The sequence below is a fragment of the Archocentrus centrarchus genome, chromosome 1, assembly GCF_007364275.1.
Source record: "Archocentrus centrarchus isolate MPI-CPG fArcCen1 chromosome 1, fArcCen1, whole genome shotgun sequence".
Lineage (NCBI taxonomy): Eukaryota > Metazoa > Chordata > Actinopteri > Cichliformes > Cichlidae > Archocentrus > Archocentrus centrarchus.
Window position 1 is genome coordinate 3,406,489 of NC_044346.1, and position 24,023 is coordinate 3,430,511.

General features: G+C 42.6%; 3 protein-coding genes across 3 annotated transcripts; 1 reads left to right on the forward strand and 2 right to left on the reverse strand.

The window, feature by feature from the left end:
- Positions 1 to 1,002: 1,002 nt before the first annotated feature.
- On the reverse strand, positions 1,003 to 1,440 carry LOC115798237 (histone H3). The gene has a single exon (XM_030755045.1). The coding sequence runs from the start codon at positions 1,438 to 1,440 to the stop codon at positions 1,030 to 1,032; it is 411 nt and encodes a 136-aa protein (XP_030610905.1). The 3' UTR covers positions 1,003 to 1,029.
- Positions 1,441 to 1,831: 391 nt separating this feature from the next.
- LOC115782916 (histone H2A) lies at positions 1,832 to 2,252 on the forward strand. The gene has a single exon (XM_030733435.1). The coding sequence runs from the start codon at positions 1,832 to 1,834 to the stop codon at positions 2,216 to 2,218; it is 387 nt and encodes a 128-aa protein (XP_030589295.1). The 3' UTR covers positions 2,219 to 2,252.
- A 972-nt stretch (positions 2,253 to 3,224) lies between these two features.
- LOC115782908 (histone H1-like) lies at positions 3,225 to 3,871 on the reverse strand. The gene has a single exon (XM_030733421.1). The coding sequence runs from the start codon at positions 3,869 to 3,871 to the stop codon at positions 3,242 to 3,244; it is 630 nt and encodes a 209-aa protein (XP_030589281.1). The 3' UTR covers positions 3,225 to 3,241.
- Positions 3,872 to 24,023: the final 20,152 nt, after the last annotated feature.

Genomic DNA, 24,023 nt, shown 5'->3' on the forward strand with positions numbered 1-24,023 from the left:
TTTTTCTAAGCCTACAATGAAGTCATTGTTTAATTAAAAACAATAGTGAAAGAACAAAATGTACATTTTTTTTGCATAACATAAGAAAGAAACATAATTAAAATAAGAGAATCTTCCTTACCACGTTGGTCCACCTGATTGTTGTCTCAGTGAAATGTCCCTGTGTGTATGTTTGCAGATGGAGCCTGTGGCTTTATATATGATGCCTGTGACCACTGGACCAGCCTGTTTCACTGCTCTTTGTTCTCTGGATACGTTCCCCCGGCACAGAAAAACAATACACAAAGGTTGTTGTGACCATCATGATGCACATGGTATTAAATACTCAACCAGCACCTGAACATGATATCCAAAACTTTAATGAACCTGAATATCAAATGACCGCACCCAGGAGGATCATTCAGGGGTGGACAGGGAAACCAGCCAGAAAATACAAAACTCCCACCTGGGGACCACGCCAACTGCAAAGCAGATCCCTGGAAACCAAAATCAGTTCATTCTCGACTCAAAGTGACTGTTGATGCCAAATTTGAAGAAACTTGTAACTCAGCAATGCAGACGAATAAATCAAGTATATTATTCTTGTTCACGGTCAAAGTTCACACGTGTCAAGACTCAGATTGTAGAAAGGGTACAGCTGGATAATCTGTCAGCTGCATTGTTTTCACTGTTAGGATTTTTAAACATTGGATGACATCACAGGTTTCCAGGAAGTCTGAAACAATGTTTAGTGTCAGAAGAACCCATTTAAATTACTCAATTATTAAAGAACAGCCTTGTTATGGTGACATGAAAGAGGGCCTTTAGAGATGTTTACTCACTGATTTAACTCCACAGCAAACAGAAAAGTTATCTATGCAGATTTGCAGTGAGTTATTCTAAAAATCGCAAGTGCGTGAAATTTATGTAAAAGGTTGATTTAATTAATTGCTGTAATAGCAACAGATGAGGAATACTGTCTCAGAGTGAGTGAGTTGGCTCTGAAAAGAGCCGTTGTTGTTGTTTGTATAGCGCAGGCAGGCAGGCAGCTTAAGCTCTCTCTCCGCGGATGCGTCGGGCCAGCTGGATGTCTTTGGGCATGATGGTGACCCTCTTGGCGTGGATGGCGCACAGGTTGGTGTCCTCGAAGAGGCCGACGAGGTAAGCCTCGCTGGCTTCCTGCAGAGCCATGACGGCGGAGCTCTGGAAGCGCAGGTCGGTCTTGAAGTCCTGAGCGATCTCGCGGACGAGGCGCTGGAAGGGCAGCTTGCGGATGAGCAGCTCGGTGGATTTCTGGTAGCGGCGGATCTCGCGCAGAGCCACGGTGCCGGGCCTGTAACGGTGAGGCTTCTTGACGCCTCCAGTGGCCGGGGCGCTCTTACGAGCGGCCTTGGTAGCCAGCTGCTTCCTGGGGGCTTTGCCTCCAGTAGACTTGCGGGCGGTCTGCTTGGTTCTTGCCATGTTTACGCGCTTTCTCTCTTTGTGCTGCGAACAGGAGAAAATGTAGTGAGTGGAGGAGAGTCGCTGCTCTTAAAGCGTGTGAGACACTGCGAGGCGGTGCCGCTGCTCGACAAGTCCGGCTCGTGATTGGTGAGCAGCTCGTGGCGGCGCTCAGCACCGCCCAAAGGAGCGACGGCCCGCCTGAGTGTCGGCTGCTCATTGGACGGAAGTGCGTTCAAAGTGCGCGCTTACAGCGAGAGCGGCCCGCCCCCTGCGGCGCTGCTGGAAGCCTCTGTGGGATTGGTGCGTGACCAAACGGCGCGCGCTGTGCGCAAATATAAGCGAGGCTTTGGGGCTGCTCGAGTCATGTTTTCTTTGAGTGTCGGTACTACACAGAAGAAAAGCGTTAAACATGAGCGGACGCGGCAAGACCGGAGGCAAAGCCAGAGCTAAGGCCAAGACCCGCTCGTCCCGTGCTGGACTGCAGTTCCCCGTGGGCCGTGTGCACAGGCTGCTGCGCAAAGGCAACTATGCTGAGCGCGTTGGTGCCGGCGCCCCCGTCTACCTGGCGGCCGTGCTCGAGTACCTGACCGCTGAGATCCTCGAGCTGGCCGGCAACGCTGCCCGCGACAACAAGAAGACTCGCATCATCCCCCGACACCTGCAGCTGGCTGTGCGCAACGACGAGGAGCTCAACAAGCTGCTCGGCGGAGTCACCATCGCTCAGGGTGGCGTGCTGCCCAACATCCAGGCCGTGCTGCTGCCCAAGAAGACCGAGAAGCCCGTCAAGGCCAAGTAAACGCAGCACCGGACAAACTACTTACTCTGCCTACCTGCTACAAACAAAGGCTCTTTTAAGAGCCACACACTCCTCTCAGAGCACATGTCCTCACTCTCATTCAGCTTAACAATGTAGACAATCGCTACACTTACATGGATCACTCACACTTGAACACATCACTCAATGCAGCTAAATAACAATGCGTTCGTTTTGCAGCTTTCAGGTGTGACGGTCACACTCGTCTCACAGCAAACCTCACAATCCCACATGTTCACTCAGCTGGAAATTAGTGCTGTTGCATCATCCCCCCCCCCCCCCCCCCCCCCCCGTGTGTGTGTGTGTGTGTGGACTTCAACTCCAGTTTGTGTGAAATCAAGTGAATATATACAAACTAGTCCATCAGAAATATTTCAGAGATCAAATTGATTAAATGCTCACACACCAATTATCCTGGCTAAACATTCATGACAAAGCACCATCTCACTTGTAGCAGCATTAAAATACTTCATCAGCTGGTTTTAAGCTTCATAAACTTATCAAGGACTTGATTACAGGCTAATTCCTGTAGTCCTGCATGGGATTGATTGCATTTATTCCAAGAGATTTGCTGCCTCAAGCACCAGATTCCTGAGTGAGAGTTTGAAGTGTGAAAAATGTTTCTGAACACTCTGAATGAGGTGGTCAGTATCAATGTTTTGTGTACTGTTCACTCAAGTTTCTCCTCACCTTTGATATGATGTAGTTGGACAATGTTTCCTGTTCAGAGCGCGATGACAAGAAATGGTTGCTTTCTGAAAGATGTGTAATAGCATTATTGGTGCTGTGTAAGTGCTTTGTATGAAAGCTTTGTTCATGTTTAGTCTGCCGTGAGTTTAATGAAGTAATGACTGAGGTTTTGTAATTATTGATCCGTTTAAAATGTAAAAATCAGTCTATACTATCGTTCCACTCTTACTAATAATGCTGTTGAGGATGTAGCTCTTGTGTGATGGTGTGGTGGCTCTGAGAAGAGCCTTTGTGGAGGTTGAATGTGAGGGGAGCTCACTTCTTCTTGGCTGGCGCGGCCTTCTTGACTTTGGGCTTGGCTGCTTTCTTAGCGGGGGCTTTCTTGGCTGCTGCGGGGGCCTTCTTGGTCGCCTTCTTGGGGCTCTTGGCGGCCGCTTTCTTGGGGCTCTTGGCGGGCTTCTTGGCTGCGGCCGCTTTCTTGGGGCTCTTGGCCTTCTTGGGGGACTTCTTAGCGGCTGCGGCGGGCTTCTTGGCTGCCGCCGTCTTCTTGGGCTTTTTGGCCGCTGCTGCGGCGGCGGGTTTCTTGGCCGCTGCGGGCTTCTTGGCTTTGGGAGCGGCTTTCTTTGCGGGCTTCTTGTCCTTGGTCTCGGCGGCCTTCTTGCTCATCTTGAAGGATCCGGAGGCCCCGGTGCCCTTGGTCTGGACCAGAGTGCCTTTAGCCACCAGGCTCTTGATGGCGGTCTTGACGCGAACCTTGTTCTTGTCCACATCGTAGCCTCCGGCGGCCAGAGCCTTCTTGAGAGCGGCTGCGGACACGCCGCTGCGCTCCTTGGAGGCGGCCACAGTTTTGACAATGAGCTCGCCGACGCTGGGGCCGACCTTCTTGGGTTTGGAAGCCTTCTTCTTGGCCGGAGCGGCAGCAGGTGCTGGAGCTTCTTCCGACATTTTCCGCTTAGCTTTGAGCTCTGATCTGAGTGCAGTGAGAGTGACAGCGCAATGACGGAAGCTCGGAGCCAGACGCTGCACTTGAACACACCATGAGAACCGTGGAGAGTGAAGGCGTGTCGCGGGGCTCGCTTGTGCGGCGTCAACGTGTGTCCGTTTTGTGTTTTGTGTCCGGGATCAAAGAGCTGAAAGTGAGCGTGTGAGCGGCGCTGCAGGGCGACAGTGAAGCGGTCCACAGCGGACTGGTGTCTCCTCGTGTGGGCCTCATGTAGAGCTCTGCGGCTCTGTGCGCTTTGTTGCTGGAGCCTCCGAAGCTGAGCGGCTCAGCGCGGAGCTCAGCGCTGTTTGGCGGCTTCTTCCGCTCTTTTGTCCGCTAAAAAGACGGCGCCGCCGCAGAGCTCCGTGAAAAGACGTTTTCCAGCTGAGCCGCATGTTTGTTGACACAGTCCGAGTTCAAAGCCGCATGTGATGAAGGCAGCTGTGGAGCAAAGTGAAGCTGTGGAGCTGGCAGCAAGCACAGCGATGCTGCTGGAGCAGCAGCCAGACCTGCGTGAGAGCTGCTCCCTTCAAGAGGAGCAACAGCGCAGAGTTTGACTCACAGATGGATCATTGTTGAATCTGTGAAGCTTCATGTTTGTCCTGAGCCAGTATCTGAGCCTAGCTCACTTCCATCCTTTGGACCTCTCCTATCAGTCTGTATCAGTGCGCTAAAGTGGGGAAATTGCTTCTATCACGTACTCTTATAATCAACATGCAGTACTTAGAGCACTGAGCCGAAACAGTTTCAGAGTTGACTGCAAATGTAAAGAATTAACTATATCAGGATGCTGATTGTTCACAGACTGTATTAATCTGAGGTTCAGATGTGTGTGAGGATACCTCACTCTCACAGATGAAAATATATAGGTTCTGTTACCGTTTTCACATCATATAACTAGAGTCTATAGTGTCTCCTTATATCAGCACAGTTATCATAGATAACAAACCTCCATCCAAAACAGTCCAACTGATTTGTTTGTAATATTGGATAACCTTTATATTTCACAACATAATCATCCTTTAAATATTTGCAATTCAAATATACAAACATTGTTGAAACAGCAGTGTTAACTCCCAGGTCAAAACTGGCATTAGATAAATGGTGAAGGAATATAAGTAAGTTGAACTAGAAGTGGTTGGAACTTCATGCCATCCCACACAGGGATGAGATGCAGTCCTGACCCAGATTAATCTGTAAAACTGTGTGACGAAATGGCTAATTAAATTTAATAATTGGACTCCTTTTTCTGTTGTGTTGTCTCATTCCTGTTCGATAAATGAACACGCAGAAACCTAAAAGGCTTAAGCAGCAACACACATTTTTAAAATTTCTTCAATAGAGTTGCTGCAGATTTGTCAGCTGCTCATCCAAATTTCACTTTCAACCACATCCCAAGGATGCTGTCCAGCATTTTTCCAATTTTGTTGAGTCTGTGTGACCTTTAGCCTCAGTTTCCTGTTCTTAGCTGGCAGAAGTTGCTCTCAATGCGGTCATCTGTTACGTTTCTGCTTCAAGATCCCATGTGTTGTGCTTTCAGAGATGCTCTTGTTTGTAACGAGTGGTTGATCGAGTCACGGTTGCCTTCCTATCAGCTTGAACTAGTCTGTCAACCTTCCTCTGACATCAACCCCAGCGATGGTTGTGTGGGAAAATCCCAGGTCAGCAGTTTCTGACATGCTCAGCCCAACAACCATAACACTTTCACTCACTTGTCTCCCTGCTGCTCGCTTTGAACTTCAGCAGGCTCGCCTGACCATGCCTAATGAGCATAATGGGCAGGTGAACTGTCCAATCAGTTTGTTCAGAAATGGTGTAGTTCAGTAAGATGCATCTTTGGAGTTTTGATGTCCCAACCCTCACCCATGGTCACAAAATCTGGGTAATATCCAAAAGTGGAAGAGTAAGCAACTAAAATGAGTTTCCTCAGCAGGGAAGCTGGGTTCAGCCTTAGAGATAGGACCAGAAGCTCCGACAGCAGAGCTGCTACTCCTGCATGTCAAAAGGAGCCAGTTGAGGTGCTTCGGGCATCTGGTCACAATGGTGAGGTACATCCAACTGGGAAAAGGGGTAGACCCAGAACCTGTTGGAGAGATTATTTTTCTCATCTGGCCTGGGAATCACTTGGGATCCCCCCAGGAGGAACTTGAAAGTGTGCCTGGGGAGAAGGATGCCTGGAATACCCTGCTCAGCCTGCTGCCACCGCGACCTGACTTCAGATAAGCAGAAGATGATGGATGGATCCTGCTAGTACTTCATGGCACAGACGTGATTAACCTCTGGCGTCAACAAGGCATCTTCACCCAGACTCGCTCACTGGATATTTTCTCTTTTTTGTATCATTCTCTGTAAACAGCAGAGATGGCTGTGTGAAAAAATCCCAGCAGTTTCTGAAAAAACTCACACAGGCCCATCAGGCAACAACAATCATGTCATGTTTAAAGTCACTTTAATCACCTTTCTTGCTCGTTGTGATGCTCAGTTTGAACTCCAGCAGGTCATCTTGGCCATGTCTACATGCCTAAATGCATTGACTTGATGCATATTTGCATCAGTGAACAGTTGAACAGATGTACCTAATAAAGTGGCCAGTGTGTTTAGCTATCACATAAGGTTGCTTAAATGGATCGTCACCCTAAAAGACACATTGTGAGTCATGAAAACCTCAGCATTGTTAAAGAGATGAGGACGTGACTTCTTTGCTATCAGCAGCAGATTGAAGATAGCACAACTTTTATATTCAACCACTTTGTCCTGTCCCCACCCATCTGTCTGTTCATCATATTGGGTATGAATCTTTAATTGGCATTTGATGCGCTTGAACAAACCACCATATGACCATCTCTCTTGTGTACAAAAACTGAGGTTCATTTCTAGGCAATAAGGAAACATTTGCAACATTTTGTTGTTGATCAAAAGTTTCTAAAAGAGTGATTGAACACTGTTTGTTTGTTTGTTTGTTTGCTTGTTTGTTTGCTTGCTTGCTTGTTTGTTTGCTTGCTTGCCTGCTTGTTTTTGCCATCTGGGCAAAATATTAATAAATATAAGATGGTTTTACTTGGCAGCTTTTGGCAAATTTTGATAGATGCCCCTACAAAGGCAAGGGCAGGGTTTAATGTATACATGAAAAAGAGGAAGAAAAATAAGAAAAGGTTTGAGGTCAAATAAAAGCCACAAACATCTTTTACACATTTTAGTGCAGTGAAAACACACAGAAGGAAGCAGCATTTAATGCTGGGAAGGAAGTTGGGTAGGGATGAATACTCACCCACAACATTTAGAGGAAAGACATGAATGCTGCAAAGGAATGTAAAACATCCACTAAGATGCACAAAACAAGTACAAAAAGACACAAAACTTCCAAATGCCCAAAATAAACACAAAAGTGCCACCCAACATGATGCTTACTCTGTTTTAAGGGTGTAACTGATAATGTAGCTACAAATGTGAGAGATTTTGAATGAGATTTCCCAGATTCTGGAGCAGAACTTGGTCAAACCAGCTGAGCCCCCCATTCTGTTCCATGGAAAAAAACATTGTTACATGACTGGAATTTATTACGATTAATGCAAAAGTGTTGTGGCAGGCTGTGTGGCAGGCACATGAGGAACTAAAGGCACTAAATATGCAAAACTCAAAGCAACAAGAGGATATAGATCAAACCGCTAACAGAAGACTATAAATTCTCTCAAAACACAAACAAACCATGAGTCCACAAAAAAATCAGAACCCTGAGTGCAGCACTCAGGGACCACGACAAAAAGGGGACACACAGAAATAGTTAAATAAATACCTGTCCAGTAAAGTACCTGTCTGTTGTTTAGCAATTCACTTTCAACCATTTTCATGTTTGTGTTTGAAAAGAAATGCTCAATGACAACCTTTAATATGTTTTTATTGCATTGTTCAGTGTTAGCATGTTAATTAATGCCCCGTTTAAGCCAAAAATGAAACTCATACTTGGTCGTGATCTTTGGCCCGGTCCACCATCAGTGAAACACTTTACAACCTGCCATAAAACATGATTGCTGGGAGCAAAGGAGGGCGCGGTATACTGCAGCTCTTCTTAGCACCTGCCATTCGTGGGATGAATTCAGTATCGGTTTTCAGGGTTGGGGAAAACACAGCTGTACGACATGGACACCACAGCGTTGTTTAGGATTTGTCTCGTCCTCACTGTATCCGTTTTTGCTCGTGTCATCGTTGGAGATCCAATAGGTGAGTGCTGCCTGAGTAGATGGATCATCTGGAGTTAGAGATGGACAAATGTGGCTCAGATGTTATTTTATGTAAACAAACAGCTGGAAGAATTAAGCAGATTGTTTTCAGTCTATGTTGAAGGTCCTGGTTTTAGTGGCATTATGCTGCTGATTGTGTTACTAATCTGGTTTTTTCGATGTTCCCAAAAATCAATCAGAAATACATGATATTTGTGTATGATGAAATCTGCCAATGGGCAGCCTGTATTCATAATAAAGGGATGTTTTGAGGGTATCAGGCTATATTAAGCTACAGGTGACACTTTAAAGCCTCCCCTAAACTCCACTCTCACCAAAGAAAACATGTTTGCACTTGTTAGCTTGACTCATTATATTTGTAATACCGATTGTCGATGTCAAATCATGCTGACGGCGCCTGATTTCAAACCCATAAGATTTGAACATTTGTGTTTCAAAGTCCACATCAGACAGGGTTGTGCAATGATACAGAGCTTGTATTGCAGTGTAATGGTGGACACACTGATCACAGCAATAAAAATTAGATTTAAGATGGTCAACAGCGACACAAACAGCATATTTTCAGTTACTTTGTCAGATATATATATTTAAGCATCACTGATACTGAAGTTGTGTTGTACTGTAAAAACATGTTTCCAGTAATGAAAAGTAAGCAAAGTTCAAAGTGCATTGGCCTTTGTTCTTTTGAACAGACACAATCTTGGGCCAGCCAGTACTTCAGTGTGGGCATTAGGCTTATGATCAGGACTTTTCCATAACACATAATAGAGACCATGCAGCAGCATAAGTGATAGGTTAACCTTCAAATTGCTACATGGACTCCAAAATCAGTCAAACCTGAGAAAAGATTTGAAGGTTGTCAGCTTCACAAACATGTCCCGCTCCAAACACTGAATCACTGGGATAGCACATGGGTCCTGTTGTCCATGCCTATTTTTCCAGGTTTAAAAACTTGAGCTAAAATAACTCAGTCGGGTGAGTGATAACGGGGAACTGAGCGGACAGACGATGGTCAAAAATTGTGCCATATATTCGTGTATCTGGATTGTATCCCAAATGCAAAAATAGTGAAAAAACAGTCAGAAAAGATGAGGAGGGGAAAATGTGAGTGTCCTCCACCTGTAAAACCATTCCTGTTTGGGGAGTTGTCTCACTGTCGCCCCTCTAATGCACCTGTTGTTAATTTCATTAACATCAAAGCAGCTGATTAAGAACCCCCTCTGCTACTTACTGACCAGATCAATATCCCAGAAATTTAACTGACTTGATGCTGAACTCTGATTAAAAAGTGTTCCTTTAAATTTTTTGAGCAGTGTACAATGTGAAGAGTCAACATACTACTTAAAACATTATAGACCTCTACAGTTGTGCCACAGGACAACCTGTTACAGAGAACAGCCATGGCAAAAGCCTTTGTGATGGAACTGGAGGAATTATTAAATATGTTGCTGTAGAGCCAGTTTGTGAGAAACCAACAATAATCACATCCTGATCCCACAACAACTCTTTGAATGGCCTAACTCACACATCTCTAGAATCACATCAGCCAGCAATGTTGACATCAATTGGAAAAGGCTGACGTAATGCTTTTAATCCAGCCAAATATAGAAGTCATTAGCAGGACTCTGGAGAACTTGACTGCATACTGTGGATTCAGCCATTTGATTCAGGTGTGTTGGATCAGGGACACATCTAAGACCTGCAGGACACCGGACCTCGAGGCCTGGATTTGAGGATCCCTGGTCTAGATGTTGAGAACAAAAGTAGCAACTTAGAGTTCACAAAGTCAAAATGATCATTTTTCTTGTAGTGTAGAAAAGACAAATGTTAGACACCAAGGTTACAGATCCTCACTCTTATTCACGCTGTTGACAACAGAAACAAGCCAACAGCACAAAATGAAAGAATTTGAGTAGAATTTGAAAGCTTCTCAAACAAGCACTGAATGCTCAAAATTCACTGAATGCTCCAATAATGCTCATATTATATATTAGGTCAAATTAGCACATTATTTTTAACACAGAAGGAATCAAAGCTGAAAGTATCAGAATCAGAATACAGGTTTTAAAAAATAATAATAAAGTAATCAGAGGAGAAATGTAGAAATTATACAACATCTGCACAACAATATACATCTGCATACCAACTGTTAGAAAGAGTGTTTTTTTTTATTTTTATGTCATTTGGATAATCTGTTCCCTCTATACTAACTCCTATTGGGGCTTTTTTTAAGGTACTTCAACCATAAATTGTGCTGAGGTGACCAGCCCTGTAAATCTGGGTGCAATCGATGAAGGATATTCAGGTACAAGTGTCTTTTTTAATCCTTATTTATTCATAGTTTAATTGCACATTAAACAAATATAGTACATTCCTGTGTTGACAATCATTATATAAAATTAATGAAACTCTGATCTCTATTTTATTTATATAGAGCCAAATCACAACAATCACCTCAAAGGGCTTTATATTGTAAGGTAAAGACCCTACAATAATAAAGAGAAAACCCAACAATCAAGAAGACCCCTTTTGAGCAAGTACTTAGATACAGTGAGAAGGAAAAACTCCCTTTTATCTCCCTTGTGGTAATGCAGTACTATGAGGTCTTTAATATAAGTTCTGGCCTGATTATTCAAGACCTTGTATGTGAGGAGAAGGATTTTAAATTCTATTCCAGATTTAACAGGGAGCCAATGAAGAGAAGCCAATATGGGAGAAATCTGCTCTCTCTTTCTAGTCCCTGTCAGTACTCTAGCTGCAGCATTTTGGATCAGCTGAAGGCTTTTCAGGGAGCTTTAAGGACAGCCTGATAATAATGAATTACAATAATCCAGCCTAGAAGTAATAAATGCATGAATTTTCAGCATCACTCTGAGAAAGGATGTTTCAAATTTTTTGAAATACTGCGCAAATGCAAAAAAGCAGTCCTACATATTTGTTTAATATGTGCACTGAAGGACATATCCTGGATGGCATGTTTCTAAGGTTTGTGGGGCCGAGTACAATAACTTATAACAATAACAGTTTTATCTGAATTTAGAAGCAGGAAATGAGAGGTCATCCAGGCCTTAATGTCTTTGAGACATTCCTGCAGTTTAGCTAATTGATGTGTGTCATCTGGCTTCATGGATACACAAAGCTGGGTATCATCTGCATAGCAATGAAAATGTAAGCAATGCTTTCTATAGTAATACTGCCTAAGAGAAGCATGTATAATGTAAAGAAAATTGGTCCTAGCAAAGAACCCTGTGGAATTGGAGTCTATCAGATAAATATAATAAATATGATTCAAACCACTGCAGTGCAGTACCTTTAATACCTATAGCATGCTCTAATCTCTGTAATAAAATGTTATGGTCAACAGTATCAAAGCTGCACTGAGGTCCAACAGGACAAGCACAGAGACGATCAGTTAGCTGTTTTACAGCTACTATTTCAAGAATCTTTGAGAGAAAAGGAAGGTTGGAGATTGGCCTATAATTAGCTAAGACAGCTGGGTCACATGATGACTTTTTAAGAATTGGTTTAATTACTGCCACCTTACAAACCTGTGGTATGTAGCCAACTAATAAAGACAGATTGATCATATTTAAGATTAAAGCACCAATTAATGGAAAAACTTCTTTGAGCGGACTTGTAGAAATGGGGTCTAATAAACACGTTGATGATTTGGAGGAAGTAACTACTGAAGTTAACTCAGAAAGATCAATCAGAGAGAGAGACGCTAAATAAATATCAGTAGTACTGAAAGTAGCTGAATGTAAGAGATGGTTATGAATAATTTTTTCAGTGTTAAAATTTTAATTGTGAAGGAATTCATGAAGTCATTAGTTTGTTATGTAGAAATGCAAGATTGTGATGTTTCTTCTTGGAGTACTATCCGTACTTACACAGGTACTGTACGTCTAATGGCAGTTATGGTATTATCTTGTCCTTTTGACAATTCTCCATGATGCTGCAGGGGATGTGGAGGTGATAAATGGTATTGATCCTGGAATCAAGGTGAAGTTAGTGGACTACATCTTTCCTCCCCACCTTGAGTTTCTGGAGCTCATTTTCACGCCTGGGGACACCAGCGCAATTGTCCGCACCAAGAAGCCTCTGGATGCAGACGTACTGATGTCTGTGAGTTTGGGCACCCATGTTTCCCAGTAGTTACACAAGTATTATAAATACTGCTAATTTAAAACGGCAAAAGGAATCATTCTCAGTAACTGCCAAATGTTTAAAGGTAACTTATCTCCAAATGTGTTCCCATTGATTCCAATACGGTAACTTCCCATTGCAGCTGAAGACCAAATTACTCATAGACTTCATGGGAGTCTGTGAAAAATTAGAAAAAAAACATGAAAATATATGTAAATCAGGGCAATAAATAACCACAACAGTGAATATTCTTAGAGGTTTTTATGGGATACAGGAAACCATGTTAATACATAATTTTGCCATGAACTGCAGCCATGCAATCAGGTTTTATTATAATGCTGGTGTAGTTTTTATTTTTATTTACTTTTTTACACTTTTGTTTTTAGTTTAGTTCAATGACACAATTGAAAGTTCACTCATGCTAAAATAAGAGTAGGCTTATAGTCTTAGTTGATCCTGATCTTTCTTTATTAAAAGTGCAAAATTCCATCTGCAGGCATAAAACAGACGGATTTTTTTTAGGCTCATAACGACTTTAATTGTATTTAACGCATCTTAACTTCCAGTTTTGCACTATTGTTCCTCAAGTCATCACCACAGACTTAATGTCAGCCATGTTCATGTGTTACAGAGTGATACCACCCTGTATTATTCTGTCATGTGTGACAGCACTGTTAAGGTGGGTGATATTCTGCGGTCGGAGTGCAAAGTTTCAATATTTATACACAGACATTACAAAATGAAATATGTCAAATACATTCTTTTTTAAACTTTGCAGTATAACAACACTCGGACTCTGAAAGTCAATGACCTCAATGACAACTCTCCAGTATTTTCACCGAATCTCTACTCCAAAACTGTGTCTGAGGTGAGCCACTGAGGGCGGGGTGGGGTGGTGGGGTGGGGGGCTATCCCAGCTGTTGTAGGGCGAGAGGCAGGGTACACCTGGACAGGTCGCCAGCCTGTTGCATAATTTAAATGTTTGCAGTCGTATTGTTCAGACTGAAGCTGATTTCACTGATTTCTCTAAGATCAAAGAAAAGTGTTTCATAGACTAGAGAGGCAAAGTGGAGCTAGTTCTTATTGCAAGGCAAATAATATTGAACGTACCATCTTCAGCTAAATGTCTGACCTGTAGAAACTACAGTACCAAACATGCACGTGTTTCTCTGGCTGTGTGTCATCTAGTTTTCCTTCTTTCAGGCACACACTGTGGATACTGAGGTCATTCGAGTCACAGCTACAGATGCAGACGGCACCACAGCAAACAACAGACTGACATACTCCATTGTAATAAGATACATGATTTCTTTAAAAGCTGCATGTTTAATGTTTCCATTAAATACTGAAAGTATCTGAAGTGACTGACAGGCTGACGTGGAGACACAGTGGTAGCTGAGAGTGAAGCTCTGTTCTGTCACCTTCACTCTCTGATTGCATGATTCTGATTCTAAAATGAGAATAACTGTGTGATAAGTAACAATAAAGTGTATAAAAATCTGATGCTAAGTTTGTTTGTTTTTCTCATAAGACCCCAGCCACAGAAGACTTTACTGTGACCAACTCAGGGGCTTTAATGCTGATGAGACATTTGAACTACAACGCAGTGCAGAAGTACACCTTCACTGTGACAGCCCAGGTAAGGTTTTAGAGCAGCTGATATTTATCAGAACTGAAGTACTTGAATCTCTGATTTGTCAACCTTCTCCTGCCATCCTTCACTTCAGGACAGTGGAGGGTTGAATGACACGGCCTCTGTGGTGATTAACGTGGAGGACTTTGATAACTTGAACCCGTATTTCAGCCACAATCTGTACCAGGCTTTTATTGCAGAGAACCAAGTAAGTCTCTGAATCTAAACTCTGTGCATATTTCTTATAGTTAATGTCAGATTTCATAGTGATGCAATAACAAAGTCTTAAAATACTGAATCTGGAAATTTCCCCCCTTTTTTTTGTAAACTTTGTGTTTATGTTGAACTTGATGCCCTAAAAACTTTAAACTGTTTAATGTTGTGTTTAATGCTCAGAAAAGATGCTTTTCCAAACAGACTCGATTCTATAGTCATGTCTGTGCGATGAACACGGTGCACCAGAGAATCCAAAATAAAACTCTGTGCTGTAAACAAAAAGATTCAGAATTGACCTCCGACCTCTCTGACCTAAACTCAGCCCAGCTGTTACACCCCGCACAGGTCGCCAGCCTGTGGCAGGTTGGATCAGAAATGCAGAGTGTAACTGTCGTGTGTGTATTTCAGGATGGATTTTTCCACACCATCCAACCAGAGGCGATAAAGGCGCAGGATGGAGACACTGGGATCAACATGACTTTAACGTACAGCATCAGTGCTGGTATATAAAAGTTTTTGGTTCAGCTTTATGCAGACGCAACTTTAAACATGTGAAAAACACAAAATGATTTCTGCTTGTTTAGTTTCTCCGGACAAATATCAAAGGAACTTTGCCATCGACCCCAGCAGCGGAGTTCTGTCTGTGGTAGCTGCCATCGATAGAGAGGAAATGAACAGCAATGTGATCTCTGTCAGCATCAAGGTACTGACCTTTGACTCTGTGCTCATTCAGGAGGAGGCAGCATATCTAATCCCAGATCATTCCAGAACGTGCAGATTAGCTGTCTTTAGTCTGTGTTTGATCAGAGAAATGAAACTCTCGTTCATGACTGAAGGTTTGTGAATGATTTGTAGTTTTCTGAAAGTGGATGTTTCAAAAATTCAGGAAAAAATAGCATCTTTCTTTGTGTACTTTCACCTTTATTAGACAGTCTTGGCTGAAGGTTCACCAAAATGTGCTTAAAATACTTTTGTTTGTAATAATAATTTTAAGTACATGTTAATTTCATACAGAAATAGTGCAGTGGGTAAAACATGGCTCACGTGATGAAAAGCATATTCATGGATCATCTGAGATGATATCTCTGCTCTGACCCGCTGCAGGCTGCCCAAACAGATGACAGCATGAAGATAGCGGAGGCAGTAGTGTCTGTGACTGTTGAGGATGTTAATGATAACCCTCCAGAGTTTGATGAATCCAGCTATGCAGTAACACTTCTGGAAAACTCTCCCACGGATGCTGTTCTATTTAAAGCTGTTGTCACTGATCTCGACCAGGTAGCCCACACTCAGAGAGTGTTAGTTGATCCTGTTAAGAAAATATATCTATAAATAAATGGGATGTACATTTTCATTCTTTTCACGTTCATATTCCTTCCTAGGGAGGATTTGTGGGAACGATGAGGATCATTCCTGAGTCTGCTCCTTTCTCTATCAGCTCTGATGGGACAGTCAGAGTGAAAAACTCCACAGCTCTGGACAGAGAGACCACTGAAACATTCACATTTCAGGTCAGTTAGATTTCAGATCAGCTGTGATCCCCAAGGTTCTTATTCAATACATCATTTTTATGGTTTTGTTAGGCTCAATTGGCACTTACTGTAAATACTATAAGTTCATACATGCACTTCCAAAATATCGGACACTCGAGCTCCAGTGGATGTGTGTAGATCGGAGGGGTTGGGAATCAAACCACTGACCATTCGGTTGGTGGAAGTCTCGTTGTACTTCTTTAGCCACAGCCACACAATAATGAAAATAAAACGTCTTTGAAGGGGACATATTATGACTATGACATAATGACTTTTCCTGATTGTTTTACATTAATAGTGTTTCATTTTCGTATGTTCAACATTTCCAATCCAGAACAAAGAATAACTTCATCAGAAGACATCCAGCTTTTAGAGAGGATCCTCTTAAAGTGTTTTCATGGACTCAGGGGTTGCTTTTTTTCATGCAAAGCTCTTCTAACTGTACATGAGCTTATATGTATTGTAATTCATTATTATTCAAAGCAGAGCACCTGTCAGAGCACGCCAGGGCTTAATCCCATGTTTACACTCATTCTGAGAAATTCAGTCTGTACAAAGCCAAAAAAGATTAAAAGAACTGAAAAGTGGGAACAAAACTGTTCATGGAGCTCAAATTTGTCCCCACTGTCATCTTAACTTTGTTCTTCTAACTAATCTTAAAGGTAGAGGCAAGGGAGCAAGATGACCCCAACAATGTTGCAACAGCGGAAGTCACCGTAACTCTTCTGGATGAGAACGACAACAGTCCCAAATTCACCAGCAGCAAGTACGAAGGAAAGGTGTTCGCAAATCAGAGCGTGGGACTGCTGCTGGTGCAGGTAAGTGACCAAAACAGGTCCAGTCAATAATACAAACCCATGCACTGTGTTCAGTTTCAGTCATGTAGTCAGTGTTGCCGATCAATAGATTCAATAACTGTATTTCTTATAACTTTATCTTTTATTTTTGTGGATTTTCTCAACATTCAGTACACTTTTTTGTTTGCAGTGCACGGAGTGGAGACACATTTCTCCTCCAATGCTTTTACCAACCCAGAAAAATAATTTTTTTACAACCAAAAAAATATACTTACTTTCTCGTGTCACTACTAAATCATCTTTTGTGTGGATCGTCTTATGATATTTTGGTTTTTCTTGGAATTTTCTTTGTGCAGTTGAAACAGTGATTTGTATTCTGTAACTCAAAGGTTAGGGCAGAAGATCCAGACGCTGATGTAAATGGGCAGATCACATACTCCATTAACTTCGGGAACAGTGAAGGATACTTCGCAATCAATGAAAACACTGGAGACATCTCAGTGGCTAAACTCATTCCCCTGGAGGAAAACAGGATTCTGGAGTTCCCTCTCTACATAACAGCAAGAGATGGTAGGCTGGATTATTCGGCATGTATACAGCACGACTGCACCCTGTTCACACGATTTCTTGGCCTGCTCTCTCTTAGTTGCTGCACCTCAGTATGTGATGTCATGTCAGTCGCTCCACCTTTGGGATAAAGCTGTTACCTCGTGTGTGTCCAGGTTGCAGTCTGTTGCACTGTCTTACTGAATCTTAAAATCCCCTTTTTTAAAGCAGTCAAACTGGAAAAGCCTGCATCCAAGTTTTTTCTGTTTTCTTTTTTATTAATATAATTTTTTTAAAAATCCTTCAGTTATATAAATTTTATGAGGCATTCTGCCAGAGATGCAGTGGTTTTAAAGTCAGTCTCAACCAAGAATCACCACCACAGTAGCCTGGCAAATACCCCTGATGCCTTTGAGAGAGCTTGGTAACCAGAGGAAAAGGGAGAGGTAGGGGCATGGAAACATGAACAAATGGGTGTGTCACATCGGGGAGTGTTTGGGGTGTGGTCCAGCTCCTGAATTTCAGATGATTTATCTCCAATTGCGTAGTTGCCTTAGGAACTTTTCTCCAAGGCAGAAGTTCTTGAAGACAAATTGGCAAGGCAATAATGTCCAAAGAGCAAAGTAGTAACCAGTGATGGTGAACCTTTGTCAGCATGACTGTTCAAAATTGTCAAACAGGTATTGTCTAAGATGGCAGTAATTACTGCTACATTATTACATTAAAGTAGACCAGCTGCTTTCTGAATGCTCTCAATATTCTTCTCTATATCTCCTGTAGGTGGCAGCGTACCTCGCTCCTCCTCAGCACAGGTGAACGTTCGCGCTCCTGGTGATTCAAAGCCTCAGTTTTTAAACAAACTCTACCATGGCACCGTAGAAGAAGAGCAGGAACCAGGAGCTGCAGTTCTTAAGGTGAGTCTTCCAGTGAATTTGTGTGCAAACCAATATTTTTGCCATCCAGATGTTCATCTGGCATCAAATGCCAATTTGTATTTAGTTACTCACTGTCACTCAGAAATTCATATAGTTAACTTCAATTTTCACAGTAGTATTTAGTTGGTTCAGTTAACCTCCTTATATAAACTCTTCTGTATTTTTCAGGTTAACTTCCTTGCAGTACCTAGTGAGATTCCTGTGACTCTGGAAGTTACAACAGAAGGTGACAAATTCGCCATCTCCTCCAGCGGGGAAATCACCACCAAGGTGAAGCTTGACTGTGACGAAGCCCCTCAAAACTACTCAGTGGGAATTACCATCACTGACGGCACAAACAGTGACAGTGCAGTGGTTGAGATCCAGGTCACTGACATCAATGACAACAGTCCAGTTTTTCCCTCCAGCTCCATCACCAAATCTGTTCTGGAGGATGCAGAGGTAGGATTCAATGTTACTGCGGTGTCAGCCACAGACAAAGACAGTGGCTTTAACAAGGAGATCAGATACTCACTGAGAGGAGAAGGGAGCTTTTCTATTGATCCTCTGTCTGGGGTGATCAGTGTGGCTGGTGCGCTTGACAGGGAGACCAAAGCAGAGTACAGCCTGCTGGTGGTGGCTGAAGATCAGGGTCGTCCCTCCAGGTCGGCCACAGCCACTCTGGTGGTCCAAGTATCTGACGTCAATGATAATGTGCCAAAGTTCTCTGAGGTTGAGTATGAGGTTGAAGTGTTGGAAACAGCATCAGTGGGTACAAGCTTACTCACCTTATCAGCTCTAGATCCTGATGAAGGTGCAAATGGAAATGTTGCCTACAGCATTTTTCAGCAAAGCCCTTCATCAGAACCTGCTGTTTTTGAGTTGGAGTCCTCCACTGGAATCCTGCAGCTGGCACAGCCTCTGGACTACAGTGAGGTAAAGGTGTACACCCTGAAGGTTCGTGCCTCTGATGGGGGAACTCCCTCACTGGTTGGGAATGGTTCAGTGGTAGTGAAGGTGAAGGACGTGAACAATAACCCACCTGAGTTCAGTCAGGAAAGCTACAACGTGGCCATCTCTGAGAACTTGGCCAGCGGTGCATCCATACTGACGCTGGAAGTCACTGACAAGGATGAGGTGAGTTCCATCAGGTGGTCTGACCGCGAAAGGTTTGGTTCTTATTTGGTCTGGTGTGCAATAAGAGAAGGGTGTTTTTATGTAGAGTGTTTTTATGTTGAGCTTAATAAAATAAGATTCAACCTCCTTATTACAGATTGGACTTTGGCAGTTTATTTCTGATTTGTTATTAATGATTAACTCTGGTTATGAAGTCCTTTGATATTTTTAACATACTTACCTTACTTTTCAGGGCGGATTCTCCAATGGATACTTCCTCTTCACCAACGACACCTTTGACATCAACAAACAGGGTATTGTCTCACTGAGAAGAGATGTAACCTTGGACAGAGAGACAAAAGACAACTATGTTTTACAGGTATTTCTATATAACTTTATAAAGCAAAAAAAAAGAATAAATATAAAGGGAATTCGGACAGATGCTGCATACCCAGTGCACAGGCTAAAGTTTTTTAGAGAAAAATGTATCTCAATGAATAAGATCTAAAATGTGTAAAATCTTGTTTATCTTCTCAGTGACTTTGTGTTGTTTTCTGTGTCTCTGTTCAGGTTGTGGCAGTGGATCAGGTAACTGATGGACTGAGTGCCACAGCTGAGCTCAACATCACGATCCTTGATTACAATGACAACGCTCCACAATTCCCAAGCATCCCTGACCCCCTAGTGATCAATGAAGGCGATTACTCAGAGGAAAGCCCTGGAAAAATTTTCACCATCATACCCACAGACGCTGACCTTGGTCCTAACGGAGAGGTCACCCTTTCCCTTGTCTCCCCACACCCACTCTTTAGATTCAAAGAGGTGAGGCCAAAAAAATTAGCACTGATGCTAATAAAGCTTTTTTAAAATTTGTCTGTTACACAGTTGAAACATGACAACGCTGATCTCACTGTTTGAAATTCATATATAAGAGTGTACAGAAAATAAGGAAAAGCTTGATAGGTCCACTTTAATTACAGAGGTTGTGGGCTCTACATGCACTGTACTGGGAAGCAGTACAAAACAGTAAAAGTATAGTAGTTGTTCACAGTGCTGCATATTTTAGGAGAGCGTGGAAAAATCTGTCAAAAAGGAGCAAAATGATGATGGTGTGCTGTAAGCATGTTGTAGTAATAGTATAATTATGATGGTGTTTCATGTGTTGCAGGATGGGACATTGCTGGCTATTGGCCCTTTGGATCGGGAGAGCAAGGAAACATATGACCTGACTGTGAGGGCTTTAGACAAAGGCAACCCTCCGAGAGAGGTAAAGCTTACAGACCCTGAAGCAGCCAGAATTCAAGAACAGTTGTTGAGTTTTACAAAGTAAGGTCTACTTTTGATCAAGTAGAGTATTTTCAATTCATGTCAATGCAACGTTATTTATATAGCACCAAATCACAACAAACTGTTGCTTCAGGGCGCTTTATATTGCAAGGTAAAAATCCTCCAATAATTACAGAGAAAACCCAACAGTCAAAACGACCTCCTATGATCAAGCACTTGGCAACAGTGGGAAGGAAAAACTCCCTTTTAACAGGAAGAAACCTCCAACAGAACCAGGCTCAGGGAGGGGCAGCCATCTGCCATGACCGGCTGGGGGTGAGGGGAGAGAGAGACGGGACAAAAGATCCAAGAGAGAGCCAGAGATTAATAATAACTAATGATTAAATGAAGTGTGGGCTATAAACTGAGTAAAAAGAGGTGAATGAAGAAGAAACACTCAGTGCATCATGGGACCCCACTCCCCACCCAGCAGCCTAGGCCTATAGTAGCTTAACTAAGGAGTGGTTCACGGTCACCTGATCCAGCCCTAACTATAAGCTTGATCAAAAAGGAAAGTTTTAAGCCTAAGCTTAAAAATAGAGAGGGTGTCTGTCTCCTGAATCCAAGCTGGAAGCTGGTTCCACAGAAGAGGCGTCTGAAAGCTGAAGGCTCTGCCTCCCATTCTGCTCTTAAGTAGGAACCACAAGTAAGCCAGCAGTCTGAGAGTGAAGTGCTCTGTTGAGGTGATACGATACTATGAGGTCTTTGAGATAAAATGGGGCCTGATTATTCAAGACCTTGTATGTAAGGAGAAGTATTTTAAATTCTATTCTAGATTTAACAGGGAGCCAATGAAGAGAAGCCAATATGGGAGAAATCTGCTCTCTCTTTCTAGTCCCTGTCAGTACTCTAGCTGCAGCATTTTGGATCAGCTGAAGGCTTTTCAGGGAGCTTTAAAGACAGCCTGATGATAATGAATTACAATAGTCCAGCCTAGAGGTAATAAATGCATGAATTAGCTTTTCAGCATCACATCAGAAAGGAACTCATAAATAATTGTAAGGAATCGTATATCATCTTGTTTTTTTTTTTAAACTGTCCTTTATTCACACTAGAACTTCACATCTATCAGAGTGAGCCTCACTGACATCAACGACAACAGACCGGAGTTCAGCTCCAGGATTTACGTCAGCAGCATCCTGCTGAAAGACGCAGAGGAAGGGAAACTGTTGCTCACACTATCAGCAACTGACAGAGACACTGGGAACAACTCCCTCATCACCTACAGGTCAGTTCTGATGGACAGGACACTACGGGCATCTGACTGCAAATTCATTCCACATCTTTTAGGCGTCAAATTCAAAGTGTCTTTGGGAAATTTCAAGGACTCGGAAAATGTGTTCTTTTTTCCTAACATGATGATACAAGTTCTAAATACTAGAGGAATTCCTCTCTTTAAGTAGCCTCTACACTAACACCTGTCTGCAAGACTTTGAATTTTCAGTTTGATTACATTTTTATCACACCAATTCACAACAACAAAGATCTAGAATATTAGAGCGAAACCACTCAATCAGACAATCCCAGTTAAGCAAGAACTTGATGACTGTGGAAAAGACAAATTCAGGGAGGGGCAGCCATCTGCTACAGCAATACAATGGGAGAGAGCTGTCAAAAGTTAACCACACAAGGAGTCAAAAGGGGAGAATGCTCAGTGCATCACTGAAAGTCCACCAGCATCCCTGCAGCTCCACTAAGGGAGGGTTCAGGGTCACCTAATCCCCGAACTATCAGCTTTATCAGAAAGAAAAGTTTGAAGCCTAATCTTGAAAGTAGAGAGGATCTGTCTCCTAAATCCAAGAGGGAGCTGATTCCACAGGAGAGGGTCTGATAGCTGAAGGCTCTGCCTCCCATTCTACTCTTAGGAACCGCACGGAAACCTGTGTTGGAATGGAATGGTACTGTGAGATCCACAAGATATTGCTAAAGACCAAAGGCATAGCTTTACACTGCATACGTATGTTCGATGTGTTAAGTTAAAGTTGGACAGATTATAAAACTTTAGGTCATGGTTCTATCTAGTGAATGACAGCCCAATTTTATTTACGCAGTATAAATATTTTCCTTATGAATTAAATTTTTTATTATATTATTTTTGTGCGGTAGCACAGTGGCACAGTGGTTGGCACTGTTGCCTCACAGCTAGAAGGTCTCGGTTTGAATCCACCTTGGCCTTTCTGTGTGGAGTTTGTTTGTTCTCCCCGTGTCTGCGTGGATTTCCTCCCACAGTCTAAAGACATGCAGTCAGTGGGGTTAGGTTAATTGGTGGTTCTAAATTGCCCATAGGTGTGAATGGTTGTCCATCGCTCTGTGTTGGCCCTGCGACAGGCTGGTGACCTGTCCAGGGTGAACCCTGCCGCAAATACCTATGACTGTGATAGGCTCCTTTGAATTTAACCACAGACATGTCTGTGGTTAAATTAATCGGCAACACCTGGGTTCAAAGATAAATATATACATGGGTGTTATCTGCATACATTTAAAAAGGTATCCCATATTTTCTAATAATATTGCTAAAGGGAAGCATGTATTTCACCAATAGTATCAGTCACAGACTAACTCATGTGTGAGGAAGGCTCCTCATTTACATGAATTTTTATTGTTGAATTATTAAAGTATGTGGATTAAACATATTTCTGTTATACTGTTGATGTGGTTTGGACTGTAGTTTGAATATTTCTTAAGGTTCCTAAAATGTTCATGTCTTTATTTTTGATGTTTTAGTTTCTCTGGAGGAACTTCTCCATACTTGGCTCTAAACAGCACGACTGGAGATGTGACTTTGACCTCTAAAATTGCTGATTTAACTGAAGATACCACAGTGATGCTGACAGCCGAGGCCACAGACCATGGCCAGCCTCCTCTGAGCTCCACAGGTCAGTCTCATGGCAAACTGGTAACACTTAAAATAAAAAAAGTAATTTGCTCTTGACATCAGTTATTTGAGTTTTAGTTTATTTTTTATTTTATTTTATTTTAACTGCTTAAGAATTCCATCAAAGTAAACTGCTCAAAAAAAAAATAAAGGGAACACTCAAATAACACATCCTAGATCTGAATGAATGAAATATTCTCATTGAATACTTTGTTCTGTACAAAGTTGAATGTGCTGACAACAAAAAATCACACAAAAATCATCAATGGAAATCAAATTTATTAACCAATGGAGGCCTGGATTTGGAGTCACACACAAAATTAAAGTGGAAAAACACACTACAGGCTGATCCAACTTTGATGTAATGTCCTTAAAACAAGTCAAAATAAGGCTCAGTATTGTGTGTGGCCTCCACGTGCCTGTATGACCTCCCTACAGTGCCTGGGCATGCTCCTGATGAGGTGGCGGATGGTCTCCTGAGGGATCTCCTCCCAGAAATGAACTAAATGGTAAATGGTAAATGGACTAGTTCTTATATAGCGCCTTTCTACTCAGTCTGAGCACTCAAAACGCTTATACAACATCCGCCAACTCCTGGACAGTCTGTGGTGCAACGTGACGTTGGTGGATGGAGCGTGACATGATGTCCCAGGTGTGCTGAATCGGATTCAGGTCTGGGGAACGGGCGGGCCAGTCCATAGCTTCAATGCCTTCATCGTGCAGGAACTGCTGACACATTCCAGCCACATGAGGTCTAGCATTGTCCTGCATTAGGA

Coding starts and splice junctions, on each gene's coding strand:
- LOC115798237 (XM_030755045.1), bottom strand. CDS start 1,440: ATGGCAAGAACCAAGCAGACCGCCCGCAAGTCTACTGGAGGCAAAGCC.
- LOC115782916 (XM_030733435.1), top strand. CDS start 1,832: ATGAGCGGACGCGGCAAGACCGGAGGCAAAGCCAGAGCTAAGGCCAAG.
- LOC115782908 (XM_030733421.1), bottom strand. CDS start 3,871: ATGTCGGAAGAAGCTCCAGCACCTGCTGCCGCTCCGGCCAAGAAGAAG.